At 45.8% G+C, this 18,495-nt stretch overlaps 1 protein-coding gene across 1 annotated transcript in view; it reads right to left on the bottom strand.

The window, feature by feature from the left end:
* Window positions 1-348: 348 nt before the first annotated feature.
* The window catches only part of RASIP1 (Ras interacting protein 1), a 263,056-nt gene continuing 244,909 nt past the window's right edge, over window positions 349-18,495 (bottom strand). The window contains exon 12 of the mRNA XM_069607023.1: window positions 349-6,594. Within this exon, the coding sequence (XP_069463124.1) occupies window positions 6,395-6,594 (200 nt within the window). The 3' untranslated portion in view covers window positions 349-6,394. The remainder of the gene's footprint in view (window positions 6,595-18,495) is intronic.

Below are 18,495 nucleotides of genomic sequence, written 5' to 3'. Positions count from 1 at the left end.
ACTGAACAGGTACATTGGCAGATTTAAGTATGGTTGAATTTAGCGTGTGCAAAAAGAACTTGCTCAGCAGCAAATCTGCATTTTGCAGTGAGGGAGCAGAGATAGAACGTACATTCTCTTGCACATACGTGGATGGGAAGTAGGGGGTGTGCACTACGCAGCAAACTACACATTCACACCAACTATTGTGCTGCCCTGGCCAGGATATGTGCATTGATGTGCTTTATTCACAGCGGTGGGCTACGCCGCTGGTTGGTGTTGTGTGAGTCAGGCTCACCCCTGCTGAGCGACCTTTCAGAGATCCAGGAATGAAACAAGTAGCAAGACACCGAGACAAAAAGGGAACTCTGCGTTGGAACAACGTTTAATAATGTCTTCAAAATAAAAATAAAAAACCACAATGCTGCACTCCAATCAGAGAACTTAAACAAACACGGCACGTGTGCTCAAAAAGCAAGCTCAACCCCCTGCAGCATCATGACTTACTGAACAAATATAATTATAATATTAATTATATTAATAACAATACAAAATAATAATATTCATACCTACGTTTCTGTTCCATTGCAGCATGCAGTTGTGTTAGGCAAGTTGCTTGCAATGATAGGTTTAGGCTGTAGAGGGCTGGTTGTTGTGTAATAAAAGGTACAATACAATCCTGCAGTGGAGAAGCACACATCTTCGGTGTTAGTGTCAATGTATATCTTGGGTGATGGAGAAACACTTTAGCACACTCTCTCCTATATGCATAGTGTCTCAGAGGGCAGGCCTTCTTTGTGATCAGGTTGCAGTGGTTTTTTCAGCAAGAAACACCTCTTCGGCTGTCAGTGTGAGTCTGTGAGGTCAGCAAAGGGATCGCCCTTGCTTTCAGTGTTCAGGGGTGGCGGGGGGGGGGGGGGGGCGGGTCAATCGACGAGGCTGCTATACTGTCACAGTCCGATATACCAAATCCCCAAGTCAATGCATAGCTAGGAGTAAGAGCACATGGACTCTCTCTCAAAGTCTCTACACTCAGTGGGATGTTTCTGCCCATGCTGGGGCTGAAAAGAGTTGTAGTTGAGCTAGCTCAACTACAACTATTTTCAGCCCCAACCTTCCTAAAAGGATCTAGTGCTACTCTCGGTTACCTTGTCTGACTAAATTGACACCCAGGCCTGCCCCTCCCCCTCTCCTGTACACAGGCTTGTGGTTCTGCAGCACTCCGAGGGAGAATATATTGATGTAAGAGTCATACTCTGCTTGTAGATACTGTACACCCGCTTTCAACAGCGTGAATCGTGTCATTTTCTGGAGAAATTGCTTACTAGAGCATTCCCTTCTGCCATTTCCTTCTTCCAGCTGGGTGCGAATCAGGCTGGCATTAAATGGGCAATATATCGCGCCTGGGGTGTTGATAGGTCTGGAAAAGGTGGTTCCATGTCATTTCATCACCTGCCTTTTCATCCCCAGGCTTTTAAACGTGCACATCCCATCGAATGTGCTCATCGTTTTTTTTTTGTTTTTTGGGGGAGGTACCCACCAAACCCCGCGCCCACACTTATTTTTTGCCATTGCCCACCCACCCAAACCCTTATCTGCCCTTTCCCACACCCCCCCTAAAAAATTCGATGAGCACATTTGATGAAATGTGCACTTTAAAAAGCCTGGGAATGAAAAGGCAGACGATGAAAGGACGTCGTACCGGAAAAGATCTGGGGCTATGCTGATGTCAGGACTGTCAGGACTCGGGGCTAGCCAGTCCTTTGGTTGTATACCCTGAGCTTCTATCAGGGGCTAAAACCAAGAGATCCGGGGCTGTAGCCCCCTCACCCACCCCCTAGCAATGCCTCTGTATCGCACAGGGAATCGCATAAAAAACAAGAACTTAAGGAAAGGTTTATGTCAGCCCGCTTCTTGTTCAGTCTATACATCACAGATCTTTCCAATTATTTAGCCCACGCAGGGAGATCTTTCCCCCTAAAGCTTCAGCTAGCGTGGTTCAAAACTTCTTCATGCAGAAGATATAGGGCCACATTACATGTTGGTGGTATTTTGCTAGTTAATCTGCCGAAATACCACCAAACCGATTTACCATTACCGCCACTTGGTCCTGCGGAATAAATGCCAGGTTACGAGCGGTGGTAGGTGGTGTTAGTCCCCCATCAATTGGAGTCCATAGGACTCCATGGAGATTTTGGTGAAATTACTGCCGGTGGTAATTCGGCCAATTCTGCCGGTTTTTGGCCGTAAAGCAAGGGAATTACCTCCAACATTCTTCTTGATATTTTTCCTCCACCTTACCTCCAAACTTGTAGCTCGTTGTGGCGGCAATGTTACCACTGCACTACTGCCAGTTTTGGCCGCACGCCAACTCGCAATGATGCCCATAGTCCTGTTGGGCGTGACAAGGGCATTTCGTCACCAAGCAGCTGGCCATCTACTAGCATATAGCAAAAATAATGAGCTAAAACTCAATAGTTCAAAAACATAAATTATGAAATTGGGGAGCTCGACAGTAGGTGATTTCACTGGGTGCGTGGATGGGAAGCATATGGGGTAGATTAACAGCTTTTGTTCTCTGGGCCTGTGGTCTAATGGAAGGGGATTTGGGATGGAACATCAGAACAGACTGCAAGGAAGGTTTAGCACTTGCTCTAAAGCACTTCAACTACTGCAGGGAGGAGTAGAGGGCCAAGCGGCCAGTCCAATAAGATTTATGATGTAAACATAACCATATGTTTCTGGTGCTCGTAAACCTTAGGCTTTGCATCAGACCTAGATGGGATGATGTGAAATGTGAAAAAAAAGGTCATGCGTAAATAGCGCAATTCGTATGTTTAGAAATGGGTCTTGTTTCTATTAAACTAGAGTGTTGCAAACAGGTTTTATTGTTTCAGGGAGGTAAATAATCACATGTTAGAAGGCGGTTCAAACATGAATTGGGTTATTGTAAAACAATCGTTTTCTCTTTTCTTGAAAAAACTAAATGCGATTTCTGGTTTTAAATGTTGCTAACATTGCCTTATATTGGCCTTTATTTCGGGTAATTATGTTTTGGGGTATTAATAACACTACCAAGAAGCCATTTTAGTGTTTATGTGAATTGACATTTGAGGTTAGATATGTGTGCATCATAAATTAACTTCATTGTTCTTGTGCTGTCCAGATGCTTTGACTCCCACCAGCCCTACCCAGCATAGTCAATCTTGATGGATGATAGGAGTTGTAGTCTAAAACACCTGCAGAGCCACAGTTTGTAGACCCTTGGTGTAGTATGATTTGAACTGCAAATGAGGTCTGTGAGTATTGATTTATGAATTGAGCTTTTCCATGCGGGATCTAACGGTTACATGTCTTTATACCGAAGTAATTTGTAAAGAATGCACATATATCGAATATATTGAAAAATGTTATAGTGAATGCATTTTTTGGGGGGGGGGGGGCGCCCACCAACCCTCATTTCCCACCCCTAAAAACCCATCCTGACCGTTTCCCAAAACATATTTAACCCTTTACCCCACCCTAAATGCATTCACTATAACAATTTTCATTATAAAATATTCAACATATGTGCATTCTATATAAAAGATTCAATATAAACACTGTATACCGGTGCTAACGTGTATATGTGTGTATATATGTATGAATGTATGGCTTTGTAAACCTAAAACCTAACACTAAACTGAAACCCTGTTACGTTGGTACCCCAGGGTCCACCCCCAGCTCCATTCTTCTACTTGAATTCCCTTGTAACAGCTCCACCCACAAGAAGGGTAGTGCAGTGTGAAAAAAGAGTGGCTCAAATTCACAGACTGTAATATGTGACATTCATAACAAATGGTTTCACTAGTACCTGGGAGCGTATTTCTGAGACATTGTACATTTTAAACTACATTAGGCCAGTAACATGGCGTAAAACGGCCAGATAAAGATTAATTTAAGGGGCCTACATTGGCCCATGAAACTTGGTCATGGTGGTCGGTCTGGCCAGTCCTTCTGGCAGTGTTCTATCGCCCTATGTTTCAGTCCAAGACTCATGTATGGCTATGCTGCCATAGACATCATGGCCCTGATCCCCAGATTTCATGGGAATGAGGGAAGGGATAGTGCAGACAGAAGGATTCATGACTTTCAATGGATCCCAGGATCTGTGCACTGTATGGCTTTGAGTTCATCTGTGATATTTTTAAGAGTGGGTCTGGTCAATTATTATTCGGTCAGAGCTGAGCTGTCTTAGGTTTTCAAGGATGAATGCGTGCACTTGTGTAGATGTACTGAGAGAGATGCCAATTGGCCTGGCCAGTGAGCACATGCATGGCCTACACCCCTCTGAAGCAATGCTCTCTCCACAGGCGTAATATCTGTCCCTGGGCCCTCCTGCACTAGGGCACGGAACCCTACTGGCTCTGACCCTGAGCAGCGTCCAGAATACGAGCAAAGGTCTGGTCTTATTTTGACCAATGTTCCCCCTGCCTTCATGGGTTCCATAATGGCTTTCACCGTGACAGTGCTGGCAGGCAGAGTGCAAAGCGTCTTTCCATATCCCACACCCCGTGGCGATGCACCAGGAGCTGACCAACAGCGCAGAACTTTGCTTTTGGCAGTGCATATTTCCTGCCAACAGAGACCTCCGCCAGCTCTGGCATGCATCGCAGGACGGGCAGTACAGTCCTGTCGGGAGGTAACCCTTTATTGCCTGGCGGTTCAGTATAATCGCTTCGTACAAGTAATGGGCTCATGTCTTTGGTCCATTCTGAAAAAACATTGGCCCTCATTACAAGAACGACGTGTTGGGAATTCTGTTACCACCTCATCAGTGCACCGCCATACTACAGGCGTGGTGGTGAGGTGTAGGACTTTCCTCCAGCAAAAGGCCAATCCACCACCTTCCGGCCAACTAAAAAATGGTCAAAATTGGCAGCATTACTGCCGGCGGTAATTGTGCCTGAATTCCTCATGGAGTGTTATGGATTCAAAAAATGGGGCTAACACTGCCTGCCACGAATTGTAACGCTGCGGTAGATCCGTGGGGCCAAGTGGCAGCATAAGTAATTCTGCGTGATGGTATTCTGCCATATTTACCGCTGGAACACCGCCAAGGTTGTAATGAGGCCTAGAATCTGTGTGTGTGATACGATTGTTGTTCAACACTGCACAGCTCTCTTCTGTTTATTTATATATAATATTGAGATCTAAGTGATAAATGTCAGTTTTCTCGTTTATGTGAACATTCATTTGCTATCTTCGCACATTTTTTTGTCAGATTTGACATGTGAGGAAACCCGGCCAGGCCTGGTTGACACATTCCTTGCCAACACATCAGGTCAGGTCCATCCATTTCTTGGTGAGTAAAGTGGATGCTCCCGGATGTCAGTTGTTTTGCCCAATCAGGGTGAATACTGCTGCACGTGCCAAGTCAGGAACAGAAAGGGGACCAGCTTACAGAATGGAGTCGTGGAGGGGGTGGGACACCAGTGTGTAAATATTTTTTCTAGTGAATCCTCAAATTTCTAGACCTAAAAAAATAGTGTTGTAGCACCTGTAACATTGTTAGCTTCAGGTGATGGTCTGAAGTCCAGCTGAGTCAAATATACATCAACAATCAGAAAGGTGTGCAGCCCGCAGACGTACACAGGGAGAGAGTAACTGGTATATATAGGCTGCTTCAGGGATCGAGTGAATTAACAACAGGGCGGCGCCCCTGAAAGTCTGGGGGAGGACAGGGCTAGGCTGAGTCAGTCTTAGGCGAGTGACTCCGCCTCAGCCATACCACCAGATTTCAGCAGTCACTGGGCTGCCTGGTCCAGGCCTATTCTTTTCTCGAAGGTACCACTGCCTGTTGCGGATTCTCCCGATTTTCACGCACGCCCCTCTGCTTTTGGAGAAAGGAATAGAGACATGTTTGTATATAACAAGGGCAGGTGGAACGCTCGGGGACCTCACCAACTTAAACGCAGAGCTGGAGTTTGCCACCCAGAACCTCAGCCACGAGAATGCAATTGTCCAGGTAGGGAAGAGACGACTACACAGGCATACACAGGTAAGCCACTGTAAGATGAAAGGGCTGACGCAGGAAAGGTGACCACACAAGGACCAACTTGTCACCGCAATGCCAGGCGATGTCCGGCAATCTGTAAGAAGCAATGAAATCTGGAGTCTTCAGTACAGCTCTCAAATGCAGCGCCAGAAACGTCAATCACGATCAAAGAGTGGTCGCTGGCCAACTACACATCGCAAGGGTGATGGCCTGGCCCACGTGTCCAACAGAGTCACAGCTGGGCCTGAAACACATCAACGAACCACAAGTGGATAGGTCCATGCGTATTTGGAATGTCACAAGCGTGTAAGGCATGTTGTTGACTGCTAATGGTATTTGAGTCCCATTTACTGCTATCTTTTGATGGGCTCGCTCGAGCTATTGGTTGCTCTCCATTCTGCACAAAGCCCTCTGGTTGGCTGGCAGAGAGAGCTGCTCCAAATCCCACAGGAAGCGCCGCAGGTGGCAGAGTTGCTGGTGGAAGGCCTCGTTGGTGACCTGCTCAGACAGCTGCAGGCGAAAGTTCTCGCAGGGCAGGATCAAAGGAGGGTGGTCTGTGAAGCTCTCAAAGATGTCCGCTATGGTGGGAGGAGAGACAAGAGGAAGAGATTAAATGAGATGCATGTGAGGTGGCATTAGAGCTTATTCAACAACAAAGATGGCGGCCGCAGCCTTGGCATGCACAGCAAAGCAAGATGGCCCCAGATTGCTCAAGGTGTTCTAAATAGCACCAACATACATAATCAAATAGATTCGAGCTTTTTTGGATACTGTAGGCATGCACATCAAAAACTGACCGAGCATCATGGAACAGAAGGTAAACATTAGGGTGTTGTACAGGGAACGCGCATCCTGGGGAACTCCAATGAAATTTCATATTTGCCAGGATTCATATGCATGGCATCCGGAAAATATAATTGTATTTATTTATTTTATTTATTTATTGTTCGCTTGTTAGGTGTTTATACAGCAAGTACATGCTGTTTCAAAACGCCCACAGGGCAAATGGAGGGAACAAGTGAGTGATAAGTATTGAATACACACCAGAGGAGGGGAACGGAAAAAGGACAAACCTATTATGCCTTGTGAGTATTCAGAACGTGCAAGTGTTGCAAGGAAGAGGGCAGAGGGGTAGGTGCTGGAGTGTCCGTGTTCGTGAGTGAGCAGTAGATGAAGTGCATGGCGTGGTAAGTGCTACATGGCCTGGAGCCATGTTGGGTGTAAGTGTGAGCCTCGATGGCAGAGGGAGTACCAAGGAAAGTGCTGAGAGTAGACAGAAGCTGGAGCGATTAGGTGTCTGAGGTAAGGTCCCCGTCCATTTTGGGCCCAACTAGCCTGCCCATTACCATCCATTCCTTTTTATTGTTTATACTATAGTGAGTCGGCAGCTGCTTGTGTTCCTGGGAAGAAGTGACCTGGATTAGCAGTTTGGGCTTGACTGCTCCCATTGGCCAAAAAACCAAGACTGATATAAACACGGCTGGTCCCTCTCTGTATAGACGCTGGACGGAATTGCAAAAAAACAATGGGCCTCATTACGAGTCCGGCAGTAGCCGTGCCGGAAAAACCGTCAGGCTGCCGCCGGACCGTAATACCATTCCGCCTCCGTGATTGCCAGAATCACTGGGGCATTACAACCCCGGTGACCCGGTTATTCCGGAGGAGGTGGAATTCTGTAAATCCCCATTCCCATGGAGTTTGGTTCTGTCTGTGACAGAGCCGGTGTTTCCATGTCCACCTGCCTCTTAGGGCAACGAGGGTTCATCATCGGCAAGTGATTGCTAGCGCCCGAAGCCCACCTTCCCCATTCCCATTCAATGGACTTCGCATCCTGAAAAATAGCCCCATTTTCAGAGAGTGAGGAAATAAAATGATTGACTCCTCTTCTGCTGATCAGGTTTCTCCTCATGGGGAAATCATCACAATGTCCATTCGCCTCTAGACCTCTACCTTCCCTTCCTTTGAATCTTGAGCCTCTGCCACCTTTGATGTGGGAGACTTGGCACAACGCTCGTCTATGAGCTGAGACTGGTCCTAAAATCGGGCACATTTTCATGTACTTACAAAAAAATGCAAGTCTCAAGTTGCGCTAACTTGGATGGTTGAAAAAAGAAGAAAAGAATCAACACAGGTAAGAAATTGAATTGATCAGTTTAATTCACTGATTATTTCAGAGTGTCCAGCAGTATTTTGTTTTTTAGATGTTCAATTGTTTTTGATGAATCATTCACTGATTATTACAAAGTGTCCACCAATTGTATCAAGCATAGAACCTCAAACTTCAGTTGATTTCACTGAAGTTTCCTATTTAGTCCATTATTTCAAATATTTTCATGCCAGAACCTTGTGTCAAATTCTGAACCTCGACACATGTTTCCCCACCTGTCATGTAAGGGGGTTCTTCAGGAGGTACAGTATTTACTCTTTTTTAGGGGATGATGAGGTGATTATACATTCATTTCTATTAACTGTGTAGGTCAAATGGAGAATTGAAAATATTCGAAATGAAGATCATGTTTTTAGGGTATGCCTGCAAAACCAAGACAGATCAATGTTGTGGGGACTTGTAAATACTTTTTAGAAATCGATTGTCACTTAAGAAAAATATGCTCACTAGTTTTCATATGAAGGCCAATATATTCACAAATTCAATTCCCTGTGTCAAAAGACAAGTTATTATAATTTATTGGTGGGCCAGGAAATTTCCTATTTAATTTAAGCAAAAGAATACTATGGGACATGGTGAGAAATGTTCAATCTTGTGCTTACCTTGAAAGCAAGATGCTGTTTTCGGTATGGAACGCAATGGTACGATTGCCATGTTTTTCGTGGGAATCGAATGTTATTTATGCGACGCAATGACATCATCGTGTTAACGTGCGTGATGATGCAATGACGTAATTCGCGTACGAGCAGACGCCATTTTGGATAGGGAACCAGATCCTTATTGAAATTATAATTAGTTTTTTTTTTTTTTTTTTTTGTGATTCAAGTTGTGCAGATAATTTAAAAAATGGTAAATGATTATGTGCCCCAGAAGTTTGCTTTGTCTTTAGTTTTTTGTGCAAGCATGATGTCAGATAAATGCACAATATTCTGCAGTAATGCAATAATGAAGACCCTGATGCTTTTCCTGAAGGAAAGCTGAACATCCTAAAATATGTGACCTATGTGTAGCAACATATTAGTGACAAACGTATTCTTATTGTTTTTGCATTTTTTGTAAGTACACATCCTGGCCAGTCTCAGGATATTGGGCCTCATTACACGGTAGGTGGTAAACCAAGGTGCTATTAGCACCATGGTTCATGCCTGTAATTTACCGATTCCGCCATGGCGGAATGGAGAATTACCACCCCATTCCGAGGTTGGCGGGGCGGTAATTCCCCATGCCACCATGGCCCTTCCCCATTCCCATTTTTGCCCCATAGGACATAATGGGAATGGGGAAGGCGCTAATTACGGTACCGCAAATTGCGGTACCGTAATTAGCACCAAGGTCCCTTTGCGGGTCCCTACTTTAACGGCTGGTCTACACCAGCCGTTAAGGTCGGGTCCCGCAAATGGACCTCGTAGTAAGGCGGTAAGGGTTAATGGTCACCGGTAGCATTACCGGTGACCGTTAACCCTTACCGCCTCAATTAGCAGATAACCTTTTCTCCAACTACAGCTAACACAAGTTAGGCGCTCTTGCTGTCTTCAAGACTGGATTATCTTTAACATTTTCATGTACGCTTGTAACATTCTCAGGGGCTCCAATTTAAGCCAGAGATTGGAATGTATGTAAACAGCAGGGGTAGGTGTAAATCTGAGGCTGCCCACATTCTTGCCTTGGTGATGTCCCACCATCTGCTTTGTGCCAAACTGTGCCCATATGAGTAAATCAAGAGAGCAGGGGTGAGTGCCAAGAAATCAGGTCCCCCATCAAGGCACTTAGAACTGCATACATACAAGAGGGGAGAGAGGAAACTTCACTGCACTGGGATCTGCTTGGCCCTTGATCTGTGCCCTAGTATACTATCCAGGGTAACTGGAAAAGCAGGGCGAAACACCAACCAGCCAGTCCCAGCATTGAAGCCGGATATCTCCAGAATATCAGGGTGGAAAAGTCCTCATCCTGCACTAGGGGCCTCATCAGGAGTTGGGTAGAGTGGTAAAAATGCATCAGTAACACTATTATCGCTGCTTTACCGCTCCACCCAATCCAGAGATTGGGGGGAAACTAGGAGCATTCACCTTCAGCTGTAACCTGGAGGTGAATGCACTGACTTTCCGGCCATTTTCAGTGAAATTACCACTGTGCAATTACTGCCGTGGTAATTGCGCTAAAAATGCCCCATTGAGTCCCATGGGCTCCGAAAACATGGGGACTTACCCCGCCACTGCAACTTGTGATCCAGCGCTAATAGTGCTGGCCCAACCTGCAGTAATACTAATTGCACTGGGTGGTATCCCACTGGATTGACTGCAGGGATACCGCACAGCTCCTGATAGAGCCCTAAGAGTGTTTGGCCAACAAATCTATTTTTTTTTCTTCTTAGTTGCGTATTTATAACGTGCTTAAATATCCAGAGGTTACTAAGCGCGGACCGGGGGATTGAACCTGTGTTGCTTTGTGTCGTCTTGCTTCCAAGGTGAACACGTTGCCGCTGAGCTATCCTCCCGGGACACATCGGTGTCTAAGTATACAAAAGCATCTGGACAACCCTACCAACAGTCATTTGAGTCCTTGTAAGGCAAAGGCATTGTGAAGTCCAGTGCCCAGCATTGCCCCACTCTGAGTTAAGGCCATGCAGATGATTAAGGAGAAGAAAATGTTACATTGTGAACAAGAGTGTGGTACCCAATTATACACTGTGACCATTGGCCCTCACGTCAAAACAGGGGGCTTAATGGGGAGAAAGGGTGTTTCCAATGTCCAAGGAGAATCCTTGGAGCAACTGATGGCTTTTATTTTCACCCCGAACGTTTTCTTCACGCAGAGATTAGGGACTCTTGTCTTGTAGAGACTCCTTTATCCTTTACGAAATGCGCACAAATTCATGTTTTCGGGTTTCTTCCAGATTAAACTAAAACAAAGGGTTCGGTCATGTTCAATTGTGGAGTAAATGGCATGGTGGGGCCCACCTCCTTTTGCTCTTAAAAAAGACCCCCTGCATGCAATTGTTACTGATTTCCACCATGTAGTGAAAATCTGAAGAGGAAACTGTTGGGGAGAATTCTACAAAATGTGCTAATTCCCTTCTACCTTAGAGACCCCCAGCTCTTTTGCTGGACGTAAGGACTTTTAATTTTTATCCCGGAGAGACTGAGACCTTTTTCCAACTCTCTAACGTATTTTCTTTGATTTGAACACTGTGTTTCTTTTGGTTTTGGAGTCTGACAAACTCCATAGGCATTATCGTTTTACATTGTGACACATAGCACCTCGCCTGCCTAAAGAAGCAGTGAGTATGTATGATGTGAAACTTGATATTTTGGATTGCTTGTGTGCCTTTGAGTACAATCATGGGATTCAGGGTCTCACAGGGAATCAGCTGATTCCTTGGATTTTGTCTAGGCTTCCCCAGGTTACAACGGATGCTGTAATGGAGGTGGGTGAACTTGAAAGACAGGAGTATAAGAATGTGAAGCTGGCTTTGATTTTCAAATTTGGGAAAACTCCTTCCCAGTACCTTAAGAGGTTTAGGACCCTCGCAAAGACTGATGGTACCCCTTGGGCTACCTGGGTGTGTTAATGTTTGAAAAACTTAGATGGTTGGGTTAAGGGTTACAGAGTAAACACCTTTGAAGGAATGAGAAATCTGTTTTTGTTAGAGTCTATTTTTGATCCCTGTTCTCCTGAGATGAGACAGCACTTGGCTGATTCAAATGAGATTGATCCCAAAAAGTTAGCAAAGGCTGCTGGCTTGTGGGTTGCCAACAGGGCCACTCACAGGATTCTGGGGCCACTCACAAAAAGGATGAGGGAAAGCAGTACAAGAAAGATGGAAAAGAGAATTCTAATTCCAGCAACCCAAAAGAGGGCCACAAACAGAAAAAGGTTAAACACCATGGGAAACCAGGTCAGTGTAGTGAAACCTCTGGTACTAAACCAGAGGGAGGTCAGCAGAGAGCCCCTATTCCAATGAACATTAGGTCAATGTTATGCGTGTGGGTCAACTGACCATGTGAAAGGGGATCCCAGGTGCAAGGGTAAACATTCAGGGGTCCACACTGCCTCCATAGCCTTCATCCCTGAGGGAGAAGTTCATATGCCAATTGGTAACTTTCAATTACTGGCTGAAGTCCCCATTGGAGTCTCATCCAGTGTTTCTTTAGTGTCTCTGGGTCTGTGGGAACAGCAGAATGTTGATGTGTATAACACTATTCCAGATAATACCAAATAATACTACAAGGACAGTGTACTTGTGAATGGATAGGAGACCCCATTAGCGTCAGTGGGGCCAGCATTACGGTAGTAGATGAAAGCTTTTTCAAGCCTGAAGATGTTGCTAAGGCACCCAAAGGTCCTACTAAACTTGCTAGAGGCCCTATCCAGATGGTTCCAATACTGCAGCTCTCATCCAGTGCAACAATATGACTGTAAGAATACATATCAGTGTACAAAATGAGGTGCCTGGTAGAGTACTGTTGGGGAATGACTTAAAAACTCTTGGAGTTTTATCAAGCACCCCCAGGCCTCCCAGTAAAAGGAAGCAAGAGCAAACTAGATTGGCCAGAGATTGGCTTCTAATTCCAGGACAAAGAAGGAGACAAAGGGGAAACCCAAGGTCTCAGAAAAGAAGAAAGGTGCCACACCTGTTCTAAGGACAAGGACATCTCAGAGAGGACAGTGCAAAGTCACACCTATGACTCTTCCACCAGCTGAGGCTGAATGGATCAACCAGAAAGTGGTGAACCAGCTACTGGTGAAATAGAGTTGGCAGAAGCCCTTCCCTATGTTGGAGATCTAGATCCTAAAGACCATTCTGAGCAGCAGACTTTGCTTGCAGAAGGTGGACCCCCTAGGGCAGACTTCAACAGAGGTCAAAGAGAGTGTCCTATTCTTGAAGGACTTCGCCAACAGGCAGCTTCCCAGCTGGAAGGGCAAGAGTAAGGGAAGCACGGGCTGTACTGGGAGGATGGCCTCCTTTACAATGAGCCTATTGAGTCTACCCCATGGGAATACAGAAGACCTGTAATGCCTCAGGTCGTGAGACACCAGTTTCTACAGTTAGTCCATGAGATTCCTCTAGCTGGTCACTTACGTTTTAAGAAGACCAAGGAAATAATTTATCTGTATCTCTACTGGCCCAAGATGGGGTCTGACGTAGATGAATTCTGTAGGAGCTGTCACACTTGTCAGACTTTTGGCAAGAGTGGAGCCAAGAACGTGGCACCCTTGGTGCCTCACCCAGTGGTGGGAGTTCCTTTTGATAGGGTAGGGATTGACATTGTTGGTTCCCTAGACCCTTCCTACATCTTCAGACAAACAATTTATATTGGTTGTGGTAGACCACGCTACCAGGTTTCCTGAAGCCATACCTATTAGGACAGTTACTGCTCAGGCAATGGCTAAGGCCCTCCTCGGTATCTTTACAAGGGTTGGTTTTCCTAAGGAGGTTATCTCAGGCAGGGGGACCATTTGTATGTCCCACTACATGCAGGCCATGTGGAAGAACTGTGGAGTGACCTACAAGTTCTCAACAGCCTACCATCCCCAAACCAATGGGCTGGTGGAGATGTTTAATAGAACTATGAAGAGCATGATAGGTGCTTTATAAGAACCCCTTAGAAGAAAGTGGGACCTTCCACTGCCATGCTTTCTCTTTGCTTATAGAGACGTCCCTCAGGAAGGGGTCAGCCCCCTTTGAGCTCCTCTATGGTCATCCGGTTAGAGGTCCATTGGCCTTAATGAAGGAAGGGCTGGAGAGTGCTCCTTCCATATGCAAATGCGTATTCCTCCTTTGTGAAAAGTACAGTGAGCAGAAAGCAATGGCTGAGGACTCTCAAAGTAGGTAAAAACCACTGAACATGTTATCTTTCTAGAGATGGGCATCTGCTACCTTTATGTATTTTTGCAAGGAACTTGGGGTTGGTCAACCTATGTTACATGGGGGAGCACAGACGTGGACCTCTTGCTCACTGTGCTCAGAGAGGCACACCTCCACCTCACTGATGAGGCCCGACAAGCCCAAAACACGTGTCTGGGGTTGCTGTTGGTAGTCTTGGTAAAGGAGGTTTGCCTGGCATTTCGGTGCTGGACTGCCCTTGTGGGTGGGACAAAGACTGATATGCAAATGGATATTCCTGATTTGTGAATAGTACAGTGAGCAAAATGTGATGGCTGTGGAATCTCAAAGTGGGTAAAAACCACTGAACAGGTTATCATGCCATGTTCTTTCTAGAGAGGGATGCCTGCTACCTTTTTTTGTTTTTTTCTTCCTCATATTAGTCTCTCTTTCTTTCCTAATTTATCATCCTCATCCTGGTCCTTGTCCACTGACTTGTCCACATCCCTCTTGCTGCACCAAAATCGTGTGGCTGCATCGTAGTATCTCTTCCTCCTCCTAGTCTCTCTTCCTCCTCCTAGTCCCTCTTCCTTGAACCAGTGCCTTCTCCTGGTCTCAGCACCTTCTAATTGCTGTAGTTTTCCTTACTTCCCCTTCCTCAACCTTCTTTCTACTCCTCATCTCTCTTCCTCTTGCATCTTCCTTGTCCTATTCCTTCTTCCTCTTTAGTCCCAGGTCCTTGTAGTAGACCCTCTTCTTCACCCCACTACATTATCTAGTCCCTCTTCCATGTACCACTTTCTCATCCCTACTTGTTACTCTTCCTCTTCACAATCCCTCTTCCTTGTCCCAGTCCCTTATCCTAGTCCCTATGCCTGTCCAATTCCCTCATCCCTCTTTCTCACTGAATTCCCTCATCCCAGTCCTTCATCCTAGTCCCTCTTCCTCACCCAAGTCTCTCTTGCGCATCCCTCGTCCTCATTCTCTCCCTTGACCCAACCCTAAATCTCTCTCCTATTCTTAGTCAGTTTCTCCATCAGAGTCTCACAGACACAGTCTCTCAGTCAGTCACAGTCTCTCTCTCGTCAACCCTCTATATCAGTTCATTTATTTTGTCTTCTTTTCCACCTCGATATGTTCTTCTTGATCTGTTTCTGCCTTTCTTTCTCTCTTGCTTGCTCTTTTTCCTCTACATTTCCAGTCCTCTCACTGGGTAGGGTGGGGCTGGTTGGGATGGATATGGCACAAGGGAAAAAGAAATAATTAACGGCTCCATGGAGAGTTTGTGAGGGAGCTGGGTGCTGATTGCTTAACATGTAATCTAGTCTATGAGGGTTCACCTCTGTTATGCTGAAACAACCTCTCCTAATCCTGCATAAGAGTCTGGGTGTGTTATTTCTAGATTTCGCAACTAGGGGCTTCACTTACTTGGAGGGTTTGGGGAATCAATGGAGCTTAAGCTCTGTTATTAAGTGTAAAATATTCGGGCAACCTCTGGGAAAGCAGTTGCTTCAGCTTTCCTGGAGTTAACTGGAATTGATGCTTATCAAGCAATAAAGGCCCTCCCTCCTACATGTCGCCTTCTAGAGCCTGGGATCACACCATAATGTAGGACATTGTTTTTGGCCACAGGTAATCGGGGCATGACGGCGTGTTTTAACATTACTGGTGATGCGGTGCCGGATGGTACAGTTCAACAGCACTGCGTGGGCCTCTCTATCAGGCTGCAAAGGCTGCAGGCTTCGTGCCTCAGCTGTCAATGAAAAATGTTAGGTGAATCCACCGGCAGAGGCTAAAGGCTCAAATAATAATGGTCACATGTTATGTTATGTTAAGATTTCTTATATAGCGCACAGTCACACGAAGGCATCAATGTGCTGGAGAGGAAAGAACATGACACCCTCCCCTTGAACTTGCATGTTTTTTATGGTGAGCCTGTTCTTTATGGGGCCTACTCAAATGCAAGTCTACCAATGAAAAATGACATGAACAATTGCAAAAGCCAAAACTATTGGCTTTGCCAGTTCTTTATTTCTTTTGAGTTTGTCTTGCTCTCATCTCGTTCTCATGCAATTCCTCTTCCCTTTTTCCACAGTTCTGCAACTTAACGTTTTGGACTGTGTGAAAAGAGTTTGGAACTTGTAGGAGTCAACAGGATTAACATGTGGGAGAGAGGAGTGTGGCCTCTGATGTGACAAATGCCTGGCAAATGCCTTGCCCCTGATGGGCAAAAGCTCCAGCAGGCCGCTGAGCACAGAAGCGCAGCATGTTAGAGTGAGATTTGCAGTGGCTCTTAACCTACTACTGGACATACTAAGGAAAGTGAAATGGGTGGTTTCAGTCCTCACATCCATAACCATTAGCAGGTAATGACTGGAGTTTTCAAATTGCCCATGTCCCTCATCTGCCAACTAGAATGATATGATATGATAGATTATTTATAATGCGCTTAATACCCAGAGGTTTCTAAGCGCGGACCCGGGGATTGAATCTGTGTTGCTCCGTGTCATCTTGCTTCCAAGGTGAGCACATTGCCCCTGGGCTATCCTCCCGGGATAGAAGATGCTTGTTTTTGTTCCTCATGAGATAAAATGTATCTATTGTTGACAAAGAGAGAGAACGAGAACGAGTTTGGCAAAGGCAAGATGAGTCTGTGAAATAGGAACTGTCTGCAAGAGGCCAGTGGTAGAAATCAAACTTTGTTTAACCTTGTATGGACTAGTCACTCCATCCCCGACTAACCGGCTCACCTCTAAGATCTCCTAACACCCCATACTGCACACGTAAACCCGCCAGAGACGTCCGCCACAGACCTACCTATCATGGATAACACACTCCCAAGTTTCTCAGCCAAAGCCATGGATAGCAGATTGGCACAGAGGAGGAACAGGGTATTTCTTACCTGCACCCTTCAACACCAGAGGTTTCACATCTGCCTTTCACATCTGCCTCTACCACTGTCCCACTAATAACCCCCCTTTTCTTGCAAACACAGCAAGGCCAGCAATGGTGGCAGAAGGGCGCTGTACAAGACCACTTAAATTACATTTTCATATTAATCCTTGATGTCTGTTGTTATATTGGAACTTAAAAAAAAGAACTGCGAAAAGGTTGCATGTGGTATGAACTTGGAGAAGTTGTTACCAGTGATTTTCCTACTGAAGTACCGCCCCTCCATTCATCGAACTTTAAAGGGGTTAACAGCTGGTGGAACACATTATTTCGCAAATGTCTGCAGGCTTTTTGTGCCAGGGCGGTCCTCTTGAGCAGATCCAGAATAACGGTACCTGTGCTCGGTGCCACAAGCTGCGAGGTGACCCCCAGGGCAGATGGCCGGGGAGGGCTTCCTTCAGGAAGGGTGGCGCATGGAGTGGAGGCAGGCTTTTGGAACAGCCGCATCAAGCATTCCTACTAAACAGCAAGGTGACAACGGACAGGGTCTACCAGACCATCAAGTCGGCCCATTCTTGTGCCTGCTGCCTCACCGGAGAATATGAATAAGCTGTGTCTTTTCTCGGATATTGTGGTAACTTTGGGCCCAAGCCTGGCGGGCCTGCATTAAAATATCCTGTTCATACAACTGTGCAGGGCTGGCCTTTGTTCTGTCAGCGCCTCGGGTGAAACAAATTTCGGGACCCCTCCACAAAAGCGTGGCTAGTTTCAGCAGAGGAGTTTTCGCCGAAATGGAGTGGTGGCAACCCCTGGCTTTGGGGGGTAAGGCTTCCTATTTTGGGGAGGTTGTAGACAGAAGGAAGCGCTCTGCCTTAATGTCCGAGTGCTAAGCCCTGGGCTCCAACGGGAAAGGGGTGCTACCAAGATCCTGCAGATTTCTCACCTGCAGCAAACATGTAAACATTCATTAACATGGCAGCAGCAGCAAACATACAATGGAAGAGGACAGGCGATATCAATATATCCTATGATAACGAGATTTCAAAACTGTCATCCATCCAGCCACCCCCCAAGTCTAATGAATTTCATTAACTTTTATTTGCTGGGAGCTTTTCACTTAGGTTGGGCGCTGCTGCCGCCCAGCATGGTGGAACCTTTTATTTTACATGGAGTGTCGCGGCCACTGCCGCGGCGTCAGGTTTCTCATTCCAATTCTGAATTCCCATTCGATTTTTAGGTTACTTTGACTATTAGCTACATTCAATATTCTCACACCCTTTAGTTTTCTCTTATTTTCTTTCTGAGTCTATATTTGAACTTTAGTTGGTTTGGCCCTTGACCCTATTGTTTTATAAGGAGAGTTCCCCAACACAATATGGTGCTGAGGGAGCTGGCGATTGATTGGAGAAGAAGAAACTGGAAGCTGATTGGAGGTTGTGGGTGCTTGGAAACTCAAAGGGCATTCTAAACTGCCTTTCATTGTCCTTCCCCAAACAGGAAGGTCCTGTTACAGTGAACTCTCAACTTTAAGGCCTATTACAGAGTAGCAGATATCTCGGTCAGTTTTTTTTGGGAAGTTCAAGTTCCTCTAGG

This window comes from Ambystoma mexicanum, chromosome 1p (genome assembly GCF_040938575.1).
Source record: "Ambystoma mexicanum isolate Mex_15411 chromosome 1p, UKY_AmexF1_1, whole genome shotgun sequence".
In the NCBI taxonomy this organism is placed as follows: domain Eukaryota; kingdom Metazoa; phylum Chordata; class Amphibia; order Caudata; family Ambystomatidae; genus Ambystoma; species Ambystoma mexicanum.
This window is presented reverse-complemented; position numbering and strand designations above follow the sequence as displayed.